At 38.2% G+C, this 14453-nt stretch overlaps 1 protein-coding gene across 2 annotated transcripts in view; it reads left to right on the top strand.

The window, feature by feature from the left end:
* The window catches only part of LOC145660461 (uncharacterized), a 91522-nt gene extending 77719 nt beyond the window's left edge, over window positions 1-13803 (top strand). For both annotated transcript variants that reach the window (XM_081725509.1, XM_081725510.1), the window contains exon 7: window positions 680-13803. In XM_081725509.1, the coding sequence (XP_081581635.1) occupies window positions 680-1178 (499 nt within the window). In that variant the 3' untranslated portion in view covers window positions 1179-13803. The remainder of the gene's footprint in view (window positions 1-679) is intronic.
* Window positions 13804-14453: the final 650 nt, after the last annotated feature.

The following is a 14453-nucleotide window of genomic DNA, read 5'->3' as shown; positions in this document are numbered from 1 at the left end:
ATTTCACTTAAACTGATGTTGCAACCATTCTTCTTGCACTGTTTTCTAATAACAGAAATACTAAAGTGGGCGTCATAAAGAGCCGCAACATAGCCTTTCTAAAACCGGCTTGGTTTGGGCGGCATTTTGGTCAGAGAGCGGAAACCCACACACTTGGAAACAAATTTAACACAACACTCACAACAATGGTCCTGTTTTGTGCGTTATTGTCGTCCGCGCGGAAAAACAACTCCGTTCCCAGGACGCCACGAGCCAGGTCGGGTGAGTCCATTCTGCCCGGGAGGAGGAAGGAACGAAATCGGCCAAACGTAGGCTGAACAACCTCTGTAATATGTGAAGGTATATAATTCTACCAATAAACGTCCGAGATCTCGTAAAAAATAAAGCAATATCATACAGCGTGGCTGTACAAATAATATACTAATAAAAAACTCAAAAACCCCTGGGTTTCGGTTTCTTCAGTCTGCTCCTACTTGGGCAAATCCTAACAGCGAAATGTGTCTGTGATGTTTCACATTCTTATTCTACCCATTCTTTGATAACCATTCGCTTTCATTACTCACAGTCTCCTTTAGCCTAAAGGGCATATGCATGGAACGTTAAAATAGTGCAAAAATTAGTCCAGAGAAATGTGATAAATTTTTCGCATCAAATCTTAATACCTACTATTATTTTACAGCTTAGAAATTGAAGGAAACAAGGATAAGGCAGCAACTGTTGGCCAGGTAGCTCAAACAAATAATGAATTCCAGGACGAGAATATTATTTCCACAGTTCCAGTAGAAGGGTCTGAGGTGAACGATATTTCTAATGGCCTGTTGCCGTCGATACATGTACAAACGGAAGTCTCTGATGAAGTTCCTGTTATTCACATTGAAGAGAATCAAATGGAATTAATTTTTGAGCAAGCTATTCATATCATCGATACAACTGCATCAAAAGGTAAAACTTCTAACTCGAAAACTGATGTTTACACTTTTAGCAGTGAAAACCTTCATAACGTTGAAGCATTGAATTGTCGAGAAAATATAATTCAGACTCTAACTGAAGACGATGTACAAATTTCGGATTCAATTAATCCGTCCGATATTTCTATTGTATATCTTCACAATGAGGAGAACGAGGAAAGATACAACGTAATAGAGATAGTGGACACTTGTGAAACTAGTACCGTATAACGAATATATATATATATATAACTCATGGTCATAGGCCAGTTCCATTGAATAAGACGCGAAAAAAATGGAACATTGTTGGAAATAAGTGGTTTTTCAGTCTAACATCGTGGAATTTTTCGAATGACAGCAACCGTTCGGGTTCCATACTGGTAAGATTCCTATATTAAATGACAAAGTAACGTTTCTAGTTCAGTAGGCTTCTCGACTGAAACTTAAGAACACGCAAAAATGACACAGGGAACGTGCACATTATTGTGAGGAACTTAGAATGCCTTGAATCTGTTTCCCAATAATACTGTATTGTTGGTATGGTGACAACTCAAGGGAATTCTGCCTGAATGGCAACAACGGTTTATCATTTAATACAAGGCGCCTTACCAATGTGGAGGATAAATGACTTGTGCGTTTGGAAATGTTCCACTACTTTATTTCCAAAACTTCTCTCCTCTTTTATTTTTTCTCGTATCTTTAGTATACTCGGATCAAAATAAGAACGAATTGATATTCGGAGAAGCACGTGTTGCTTTGTTGCTACGCCTTAAGTATTCCGTTGAGGTGTCAGCTGTGGTTCCTCTACTTCGGTTGATAAACACTTCTGATCATGTGTTACAAGGCGGCAATATTGTATTAATGTTGCTTACTATAGAAACTCTCTTCTTGTAACTACCACCACGACGTTCATAATCACCCCCTCTCTCGGTACCCTTAATAATTCCGTAACGTTGCTTCCCTTCTCAACACAAGTTTCCACGTAGTTTTAAACGTCAATGCGTTTCTAATTTTGATCAGAGTATAATAGTTAAAAGAGTTAGCCTATGGCCCCAGACTGGTAAACTCGTTGTAGGTTTTCTTTGTAATTGTAATTTTATTTTTATTATTAAGTGCGGTAGCTCTAACAGCCTCTCAAAACAATTTATTGGTACGTTACTGAATGTAATAATGTATATTTTTATACTGATAAAAGTATTGTAAGTACCAATATTAAATAAAAACATAAATACAGAAAGCTGATAAAGATACGTGTTTTTCTGTTTGTATGAACTTGGTATTTGAGCCAGTTGTTTAATTTTATTTTTTAAATCAGCTTGCAAATTGAAACCTGTAGAGATCTGTAAGTTTATTTTGCATGCTTGTTATAGTATGGAAGCAAAATGAATCAAGAAGAAATATTATCACTGCGGGAGATAATAGAGGATGTGAATCTGAAACAAGTTCCTATCTGATAGTTGTTACATGGAAGGTAACCCCTTTTGATCATTTAAAACTCTACAACATACACATGCTGCGCTTAAGACACAATTCGTACCTGATTCAAATAATGGAGTGGACTATCGAACGGTATACAGTACGTTGTAGTAGTGTCGATGAAAAGAAAAGACTATTTATCTTGATACGCCCTTGTAACTGTTATATTAACAGAGAAACAGCGCTGAATTTTTGTACCGTGCAAAATCGGCAGAGGAACATTGTTTGGCATACTCTGAAAGGAAATGAAATCTTTGAGTTTTACGTCCCACGGTTATGCCGGTTAGGCTAAAGGAGACTGTGATTATGAGAAATGAGTGAAATGGTGGAATGAAGAAAATGGGAGGACACGGGAGAACCCCGAGGAAACCCACGCACACGGTGTTTGTCCACCACTTGGCATACTCTGATACTACAAGATTAACCGTGTTGCCAATCTAATATAAAGTTATATTTTTCAAACAGTACTACGTCAGATTATTGTGTATTTCAAATTTACATGTAAACCGAAAACATACATTACCACATTTGCCATACTGTGTTGCAAACTAAGGATGCTATAGTATGATAAACATCCAAACTTTGGTGACCTCTACAGCAGTAATAACGCAAATGAGACAGATGAGGCAATGCACATGAAAGTACTTTAGTGCCTAATACTCTGATTATGATATGAGATTTTTCGAATGAATACGAAGTTACAATAGATTGAAAATTTCACTTTTTTTAAAAGCCTTTATTTCGAAAAACTGCTAAGGTAAGTACCTAATCTAATTCTATAGATGCTTTCAATAGATGTGAACTACACAATGGGGTTTACAGAATTTGATATCTCAAACCGTTCATGATGTGATAAAAACTTATTTTACAACACTACTTAAAATTATGTAATTCCGAGAGCATATTTTGTTCCAGGATTATACTTACCATAAAGTATTGTTATAGTGTTATAGAAGCAAAGTAAATCAAAAATTGTTTTAAAAAGTTCCCTCGAATATCCTACGCCATTTTAAGCAATATATCGAATTTCACCATTCTTTGCATATCTCCTGAATGGTTTGAAATATCAAATTGCTCTAAACGGCATTAGGATTTTTATGTCTACTGAAAAACTATGTATGGATGTAATTCAATGTGCTACTTATCTAAGCACTTTCTCGAAATAAAAAAAAAACTACTCAGAAAAAAAACTCTCATTCAGAAAAAGTCAAATTTTCAATTCCTTGTAACTTTGTTTTCTACTTGTTCGAAATACGTCATGTGGTGACTGTAGTATTCGACTTAAATTCTTTGGATATGCATTACCCTGTCCTGTCCCACCTGCGTTTTTGCTGTTGTAGAACTAGGATTGCCAACTCTGGAAAATATTTTTTTTTTTTTTTTTTTTTTTAAAAAAAAGGAAAAGAAAAGGAATCCTCTCAAAATTCCCTATGATATAGGTCTAAGTGTGAAGTATCCCTGTTCGGACCCATCCATGGGAAGGAAATGTACTGACGTGGACGAACGCGCATTAGCACTTGTATTCCGCATATCCTTCTGCATATCAATACATTCACTAATAAGCTTAGTAGATATTCATTGTGCTAAAAATTAGAAACTGAAGTCGATATTGATAATTTGATTCTATTTACCAGTAACTGCCACTTCTTTAAAATTATCGAAACAGATGAACAAAATTATATTAATCTTTACGTGACAATTTTGGATTTACAAAATGAAATTTACTCTTTAAACTTATACTTCAACTACAGGAATTTGCTTTAAGAAGTCCTTTTTCATTTTCAATAAATGTATAAAATTCCTTATAAGTAAATTTTAAATTTTCCCTGATACAGTCCCATTACAGGGTAAATTTGTCTAAAATTATCTACACTGACGAACACAATATATTAATCGTTGATAGATGGTGAGGGGTGACAGTTTTGGATTAACAGAATGAAAGTTACTTTTTAAATCTATATTTCGACCTAGATACAAATTTGAAAGAAAAAGAAAAAGAAAAGAAAGAAAGAAAAGAAACGGTCATAAAGAGGCTGGTAAGAAGTTTGTACTGGTCACCGGCGTTAATGAAACTAACAACAATATTTCCGACCAGGCCGGTGAAAAACCGGTCAGTTGGCAATCCTATGTAGAACCCTCTAAAATTTGATTCTTTTTCGATGTTGTAGCATCATGGTTTGCATCAATACATAACAAACGACACATTTTAAATTTTCTTTTTACATGTAAACTTGAAACTTGTAATAACCTGACGTAGTACAATTTGAAGAAAGAAAAAAAAAAAAGATAGAACTGTTAGGCTAGCGACACTGTTAACCTTGTAGTATCACAGATCTGCCAAACTGTTTCTCGCCGATATTTGTACGGTACAAAATTTCAGCGTTTTTTGTACACCAGTTTAAAAATTACAAATACGTATCTAGATAAATGATCCACCCTATATATATTTCTAAAATAAATCGTTTTACTATTTATAAATAGTGGGTGGCAACACTGTCACCAAACACGAAAGTCAATGCAAAGTTACTGTTTTGTCTGTTGAATATGTACGAAAATGTTTGTTGTTTGCTGTAACCCACTGTTCCTAAATGAAGTAATTTCATTTAATGTACAGTAGCCGATTTAACTTCTTTTTCTCTCGTTGGCACTTTACGCTAGTAGGCTATCGATATTATACAATACAGAGAAGTAAGTCTAAGGATAGTACTAATATACGTAATAACACTAGGAAGGAAAATTACATCAGTCACTTTTTAAATTGCAGCAGTAATATCTTCAATTTTAGTGGACATTCATAGCCATGGGATCTGATAACACACTGAAATTAACTGTCGTAGTTGTTGCAAAGGAATAGACGAAGCGCACTTTATTTTTCAGAATTGTTGTTCTACATGCTTTTTAAAAACGCCTTATATTTTTTTTAGCTCAGCAGAGTATATTAATAATGTACGTTTGTTGTTGAGTATCGTCGATGCTTCCTAATAGACAAATTACAGGTGGTACTGTGTTCATAAATTTTATGCGTGAATGTGGAATGTTTCCAAGTGTTCATGTCACTTGTGAACGAGGTATTCAAGCAACATGTTGAAAAACAGAAATGTTTTCTTGAAATGATCCACAACAATCCAACGACACTTACGAGACGTATTTCTGCTATTCCTGTGGTGTGAGACACACACACGGTATGGCGAACACCAAACAAGAAGCAATTGTACCCATTTCATCTCGAAAGTGGATTTTGTAGTAGACAAACACCGTCTGTGTGGGTTTTCTCGGGGTTCTCCCACATTTTGTGCATTACCATCACCAGCTTCTCCTTTATCTCGGCGCATAATTGCGGGACATTAAAAAAATCTCGAGCATAAAGCTTATTACAGTAGCATACGTCTGGAATTTTGCGAATGGTTGGTTCAACGCCCATCGTAACTTGCTTTCCTGCATATTATATATTGAGGCCATCTCCATCAGAAATAGCACAAATAACAGTAGTAACACGAAAGTAAACATGACATATCAAAAACAAATTTTCAAGTGCATTTTTCTATAAATGTATGGTGTGGTGTGACTGACGGTGTGCTATTCTGTCCTGTTATTCTGGATGCACATATAACCGAAGATTGCTTAAGCAACTGAACTTCCCTAGGTTACTCCAGCAAGGTGAACCATTGTGACAGATTCCTGAACAATTGTCCTCACAAGCATCTTCCAAACCTCTGAATTGCGTGTGTGTTCATTACCTGGTTTTTACGATCGCCCGATGTAAGTTACAATTTTGCTTTTGAAGAGTGACGTGTACAGTACAAAATACCTGCAATAAATTACTAGCACGATTATGGACGCAACTACCCGTATCAAAGAACGTGCGGATACACTTCATCCTCCAGAGCTCCCTCCTAACTAAGCAGTTAGCGTACGCGTCTTTGAAGTGGGAAACCCGGTTTCGATTCCCGGCGAAAGCTCATGTGGTTCGGATCCCATGTTAAGCGGTAGGTCGTCTCATACAGCCCATAGATGTCCAAACTCGCGAGCCCGCTCGCTTCGAAAGCTCACTTGGACTCATTTGCTTCTGACAAGGGAACTTTTTCTGGTGTCACACGAAATGTGGAACGCGACTATGGTCAATCGATTTATGTTAGTGAACATGAAAATCCATAGGGGAGGGAGGGGAAAACTTAAATCGCAACCGTTCCGTACTTATTGGGGGGAGTAGGGGCACTGCGAACACAACACGCTGTGAATAATGAGACGAAACATGGCGTGAGTTCGATGAAAATATGCATAGAAGCCCAGTTAGTCATATACTACAATGTGACATTACATTCGACAATACTCTGACAAGTGAGGGCAGAGGTGTAGCACGTAAAGACAGAGGAGGGGCGGGTAAGCGCAAGTAAAAATGGCCATATAATTAAGGAAAACGGAGAAGCAAGACGTCAAGGGAATGGTACAGTAATAATACATAGTTAAATAATCAATCACAAACTATAAAACAGCCTGTAGACGACACCGTGAAGCAGAAATGGAAGAAAGATAGCTATGGAGGGGATTGTCTTTAGGTTCCGGACCCCCCTCCCCTCGTAACGTCCGATGTGTATAAACTGTTGTATACATATAAGCATTCATTTTCATGTGTTTATGATGATGACATAAAAGTAAGACGACAATATACGCCCTTATGTGAATGCACTGCAAAGGCCAATACACCACTATACATTGAAAGATCAGTTCAGGTAGGTGTGTGTGTGGGGGGGGGGGGCGTTGCCTCATGTCTTTCTACCCTCCACCCATGTACTTGACCATGTCCATGACATATTACTGTGCTATTCCCCTCAAGTCCGGCTCGTATGTGTTCATGCTTTACCTAGAACTTTTCCCCTACGCCATACTCCACGTTTACCAGCCCTTCTCCCCTGTCGTTACGTGCTACGCCTCTGCCCTCACTTGTCAGAGTATTGTCGAATGTAATGTCACATTGTAGTATATGTTTAACTGCGCTTCTATGTAAATTTGCATCCAACTCGACCCATATTTCGTCTCATTATCCACAACGTGTTGTGTTGACAGTGTACCTACTCCCCCCTTAAGTACGGAACGATCGTGATCGAGGGTTTTCCTCGCCTATGGATTTTCGTGTTTACTAACACAAATCGATTGTCCATAGTCTCGTTCTACAATTCGTGTGACACCAGAAAAAGGTCCCTTGTGAGATTAAAAGATAAGAAACGCATTCCGTGTGCAGAATTGAAAAGGAAGATTGAACCAACTTTAGTGACACTATTTTAACAAAAATTGATTCAGGTAATAGTTTGGGCTGTCGCAAAAATAGGAAAAGTTGGAAAATTCCGATTAGTTTTAAAAACTGTATCAGGGAGGGGTGGAAATTGGAGGGTAGAGTACGCCATTAATCAGCCCATTTCATAGGTGTTCAGACTCGCGCAACTGGGCTCGGGCTGGATAATTGAGCCCGAGTCCCAATAGGTAAGCGCGAGCACAATTGAGGGAACTGAGCCCAAGCCCAGTTGAGATAGGTGAGCGCGAGCCCGAGTGAGTTCGAGCCCAGTCGAAAGAAGTGAGCGCGAGCGAGCCCAGTGCAAAATGATCATCTATAATTTTTTTCGCTGCTGAAAGGGATGTTATACGGAAAATCAACTCCGTCGACCAAAAACGTTGGTATACGCATAAGAACACGAAAATGCAATGGAGTTCATGCCATTTTTTCAAAATTTGTTACTATTGTACTACCATCTGTAACTGTACATTCAGTTAGTTCATTTTTTACTGTATCTTAGTTGCTTTGTTGAAGTTTAGCGTCCCTTTTCTGCACCGAAGCTACATGAAACGTGGACTTACTGATTAAGGTGGAATCTGAACCACCGTAATGCGTTCAAGGTGCTCTCCCACCGGGGATTGAACTCTGAAACCTACAAAAAAGGCAGTAGACCAGCGGAGAGGACATATTTCATCTATTTTTACAGCAAACATAAAAGTTTCCTAATATATTTAACAAATAAAAAGATATCTTTGGACAGATGTTTGTCTGCGACAATGTTGCCACCCAATATCTCCAAATTCTGAGAAAAGTTTTACAAATATCCCTCTATTCCTCTTTTGTGCATCGAAAGTAGTAGAAGTACCGTAAGTATTTTCAGTTTCACTCCACAGCCATTCATATGAGGCATGAATTGTATCCTGGCAACAATGAAAGCATGGTATTATAACAATTTAATAAATGTTGAGTTTCAAATGAGCAAGAAGGTTTAACTACCTATCACAATCGCATAAGTGATTATGATATTTGGTCTTGAATCATCCTATATACGAGAGTTATTGAAAAAGCCATGGCAACTATTTGTTTTTATGAAAATGGATACAAAGTAAGAAATTCTGAAATATGCAAGTAAACATTACATGTAGGGACTTGGATGAACATACATATCCCTATAGCACGAGAAAAATGTGTACAACGAATCGTTTGTTCCATATGTGTTATCTCGAATTACATTACAAACCATTACAATTACACGTAAAGCTCAGAAGGATCTCGAGTCGGTAGTAGGATCCCAATCCCAAAGAATCCACTAAATGGCAGGATCATGACACCACAGTATGTATGCAGAATCTCCTCGCGCAATGCAGATGGGAAGTACTCGAGCATCTACAGTATTTTCCAAATTTTTTCGAGTTCCACTTCATACCAAAACTGAAGGAGCCATGACATGAAATTGGTTTTGGAACATGTGAAGATATCTACAATTGAATTAGAAGACACTTACGGTGAGGCCACGGGTATTCAGTACCTTCCAGATCGTTGACAGTATGTGGTGTATTGGGTAGACTACTTCGAAGGACTTAACAAGGTGAGTCAAAAGTCCCTCAAGTGTAGATAAGAGGGATTTTTAATTGTAGGGACACGTTAGGCCGAAGGGGATCCTTTATGGTGCATGTCAGGTGAACGGCCGCCATGTTGAATCTCGCTCAAACATTTTAATGGAATGGGGTTCATACGATAAATGAAACAGGGCTAGAATTTTGCGAGAAACTCAATGGTGTAAGCACATTTAACGTAACTATAATAACTTTCAAGTTATGATCACATGAAACTTAAATTTATTTCTAGGTGTTGGTCGACGTCATTAGCTAAAGCCGGCCGCATCGAGTCGTAGCGTACGCGCCTTTGGCGTTGGGATCCGGGTTCGATTACCAGTGGGAACTCGGATGTGGTTTGGATTCCACGTTAATCAGTAGGTCTACGTCTCATATAGCCCCGCTGCTGAAAGGGACGTTAAATAAAATCATCTCACCATCCTCAAGATGTAAGGTGGTAGACGTGTCACACTGTAACTCGTGATTTCAATAAAAGGCATCTTCAAAATGCTCGTTTCGCACGTTGCAATGGCACAGTTACTGATCAAGTTCGAAAAGACAAATACAATCGAGGTCAGGCCACGATCAGATAGGCCTAGAAATGACACTGACGAAGGCATAGCTACGGTAGTGCTCGCATTATTTGTCGCGTCTCTACTGCGTGCGTAGCACACACACATCACAGAAATGCCAGTCAGCCAAACCTCCAATTTTTGGGTGTTAAACACACATAGTGGCATCCTTACTAGCTGCAGCAACATTTTTGAGGATGATAATGATGCGAATGTAATTTTGTGAGTAGACAATGGAACAAAATGGAAATGAAATTTTGAGTTTTACGTCCCACGATTATGCCGGCTAGGCTAAAGGAGACGGTGATGATGAGAAATGAATGAATTGGTGGAATGAAGAAAGTGGGAGGAAACGGAAGAACCCCGATGAAACCCACGCACACGGTTGCGGCAGGACCCAACTTTTCAAATTTCTGTTCCAGGGAAAGTAAACAAATAAAGTTACTCTACTGGTCTCCAGATAACCTCAGTGGACAGATCCGTGTAAAATGGTTAGTGCAGGAAAAATTATGGGTGAGCAGGGATCTAGGGGACACGTATCATAGGCCCTTTTATTATCCCTGGCACCTTAACTCCAGAGTGTTACTTAGACATATTAGGACAACTCATTCTTTCATGTCGGCCCCGGATGGCAGCTGTCCTTTATTTTACTATCATCATGGGGTGCCATGTAATTATGGACTGCAGGTTTGTTAGTATCTGGATGAACAATTTCCTGATCGATGGATTGATCGACGTGAGCCAGTGGAATGGCCTGCCAGATCACTTGATTTATCATCATTGGACTTTTACCTGTGGGGTCAGCTCAAGACAATGATATACGGCGAAAAGATTAAGGATCTGAATCATTTGGAGCAAGGGATACAGGATGCATGTGCACAAATCACACCTGAGACAGCTACCTACCGTCTCCCTTGGGTACTGGCTTCCAGCGTATTCCCTAACAAAAAAACTGTTGATAACAATCTGGGTCAGAGCTCGTGTTCTGTCCAAGCGCAAATTGACAGTAGTAAGATAAAATAAGCGATCTGACATGAGTAGCCTCAGTGGTTTGGAAACTCCAGTTTAATCGTACTTACTTTTTTACACACACTTGTATATACGTGACTGGCAAGCTGAGAATCCATAAGGATTCGCACACACACACAAATAAAGAAGAGAATATTACCTTGGGTGAATTCCTATTTATTGAATAGACATATGTATGTACGAAGTAAACGAAAAGATAGTAACAACACACAAAATTTTCACTTAATATAGCATGAATGCTCGAGCGAATGAAACTGCGCACACACTTGAGAAAGATAAAACACTTAATATCACGAAAATATATGTAGATATATATATATGGTAGATGGAAACACTAAGAATGTAGCCCTTTGGTTATATTTGTAATCACTTTCACTAAATCACCATTCGCGTTGACGTTGGGCTTTCACTGCGAAATACGGATGATGAGTGTTGGGATTGGAGGGAACACTAACTCCTGACGAGGCTCCGCAATTCCAAAGATGATGCACTATAGGAGGTAATTACTGGAACATCATTTCGTTCACTTTTCCAGTTGATACTCTAATTATAATTCCACCAAATACTTAATACCTGTTCATAGCCGTCCCACATTAACACATAATTAAGTTAGTCTGCAGGAGACTTTCGCTCCTCCACTCAATGCTAGACGCCAACTCCTCACTTCTGCCAGCATCTGGGAAAAACCCGGTTGTCATGCCTCTGGTTGGCAGTGTATTGTAAAATTTAACAAGAGAAATACCAAAGTTTGTATATCTCTACATAATACAATATAGGGTGGTAGATTTAATAGCTCTGGCAACACGTGTTTTAGTTTCGTGGGAGAAAAAAAAAACTGGATTGCAATTAAATGAGTGTTGCAGACTAACTTTAAGAAATCGGTCCATGACTGATGGATTTTCACCTCATAGTTTGACACAAAACAGTTTAGTAAAAATGAACGCACATTGGCAAGTGTGTAGATTAACCATTCTGTCTGCACTGATAAAGGCTGCGAGCACTGTTCTCACGATGGTAGAGATAACGAAACGTTAATGCGTGGGAACACAACGTTCAACGCGCACCTGTTTACAATGTAACAACTTCGTGTCTAAAAGATTTCCAAACGTTGATAATTATTGTTATTAAGAATATATACAAAACGGTCTCAGTAGCGAAAATCATGAGTTGGTAACTTCATCTAGGGAAAGAAAAAAAGTTTGCTGTTTCAAAACACTGCTAATGAGAGAAGAGTTTGATTCCAAATGAATGATTTCTTTGTATTATCGACGGCGACGATAAGTCTGAGCAACACCTGCAGGTAAAGAAAGAACAGAGTTTCTCACCAGCTCGAAAACGTTCAGAGTAAAGCAAGAAAAATAACTTCTTCTTTTCCGTGAATAAAATAATAATTTTGCATGATGATTAAAGTTAAGAGAGTACACAGTCCGTCCAAAAAGTGCAACCTTGTGGTCATGCTGAGGGTCACAAGACACTGCTATGTGTGTTCATACAGCTTGGGAGACACGTTTGCGAACATGCATAGTGCAACACGGCCAGCACTGAGTACATTTTGTAAGAGTTAATATGAGATTCAAAGTTCTTACAGTTATGTTAAATCTGCTTACTCATTGAGTTTCTCTTAAAATTCACTTTCAGTATTATACATCGCACAAACCTCTTCTTATTTAAACTGTTTGAGCGAGATTCAAAATGGCGAACAGCAAGATGGCGGCCGTTTACCTGACACTCATCACAAAGGTTTCCCCTCGACCCACTGTATCCCTACAATTACTAATTTCTGTTATCTATACTCGCTTTCATTTTATAAGGAGTGATGAGGGACTTTTGACTCACCTGTAGATGCCACTGGTACGTGTTTTTGAAGTACGCATATTTGTAATTGTGATAGTTTGTAATGTAATTCGAGGTAAAACACGCATGAAACGAACGGTTCACTGTGTTAGATTAATTATTATCATGGTATTAAAATCTACTTGTAAATGAAACCCCCTTTCAATGTTTCCGTAAAAGTAGGCTGGCAACCCTGCCTTGTCATGCTACTGCGTAATGGCTCGCTTCCGAGACCGGCTGCGCGAGTGAGTAGCTGACGTCATCGGGAAGGCTTCCTCTACGTGCAAAACGAGAGGCTCTTCCTGTTGACTGCGAAACCCGGTGAGTGTAATGTAGGGAAAAATTTAGCTGTACTTTAAAGGAGAGAATGGGAACGTGAAAAGTATTATACAGTAATATTAATCAGTGTATATTATTTCTTTGTGACACCATGGTTTTGGAAGACTTGAAATATTGCAAATGAAGGTGAAATTAATATAAATATCGAAGTAACAGATATTTGGTTAAACATTTTTGAGCAAGTTGTTACGATCTTTGAACGTTTCATAAGCTTGAACTATAATGTGTGACTCACAGAAGAGGTGGGAGAGTTAGTGAAGGGATCCTCTATGTTAATCCTTTTTTTCTTTTTTTGGCATTTTTATTTTTATTCTAAATTTATAGCGGATTCCGTCACTGACTCTATTCACTGTCTTTCTCAAGGTAAGCTTCATGTTTGGTTTCTAAAGTTTAATGACAGAAAACGAAGTCAAATTAAAACAAACTTAAGATCAGGTTTAAAGAATTTGAACCAAAAAACCTCTCCTTATTCGGAAATTTGAAGGAGGATTTCATAAAACAAAAGAGAAAGAAGTTGTTAAATATTTTTGTGAAAAAAAAGTAAGAAATTTAATAGTGTTAAAACTTCCTTGTGGTTTGACTGAAACAAAAGTATTCGTTCCCAGTTCAAGGCTGGATTTGTTTTTGTTCTATTAAAGCTTTTCAAGTTACCATTTTCATATACGAGATTTAAATTGTTTGATATATATTTATTATTGTTGTTTCTACATATTTGTTACAATAAATTGTTAACTACCTTGGAATTTTGGGGATTCACAATTTCAGAACGTAGATTAGATCCTTACCCCACTAATTTGGTACTCTTGAAAAAAAAAAAATATTTTTGCAAATAAGGCTAAAGGAAATTGAAGTAGTATTTTATGAAAAGTAGAAATTGCTCCATTACACGTAGTACAAAAGTAAACTTGTACAGGGTGTGGCACGTAAAACCGGCCCGTAAAGTGAACACATAAAATGAAATGTAATGTGTTGAATATGATTAACTACAACACATAAATGAAATGTAATTTATTGAATATGACTACTCACCTTCACAGCAGGTGCTGAAAGTGTCCTCCGCCCACTTCAACACATGTGAGCACGATTGAGGAGATTCATATATACCCTTGTTAGTTCTTGTGTTGTAATGCTATTGGTGACATCCTGGATCCTGGTCTTGAGTTCTTCAATTGTGTGTGGATTTGTTTCGTATACTCTTCACTTTAACAGTCCCCATAAGTAAAAGTCACACGTGGACAAATCTGGTGACCGAGGAGGCCACAAGCCTTTGCTGATTGTCCTCTCTGGTGTAAACATCTCATGCACAAGGGACAATGATGCAGCTGATGTGTGGCATGTTGCACCGTCCTGCTGAAAGTAACATAACTGACGCTCCTCTTCGGTCAAGTGTGTA

This window comes from Thermobia domestica, chromosome 9 (genome assembly GCF_964235325.1).
Source record: "Thermobia domestica chromosome 9, izTheDome1.hap1.1, whole genome shotgun sequence".
NCBI classification, from domain to species: domain Eukaryota; kingdom Metazoa; phylum Arthropoda; class Insecta; order Zygentoma; family Lepismatidae; genus Thermobia; species Thermobia domestica.
This window is presented reverse-complemented; position numbering and strand designations above follow the sequence as displayed.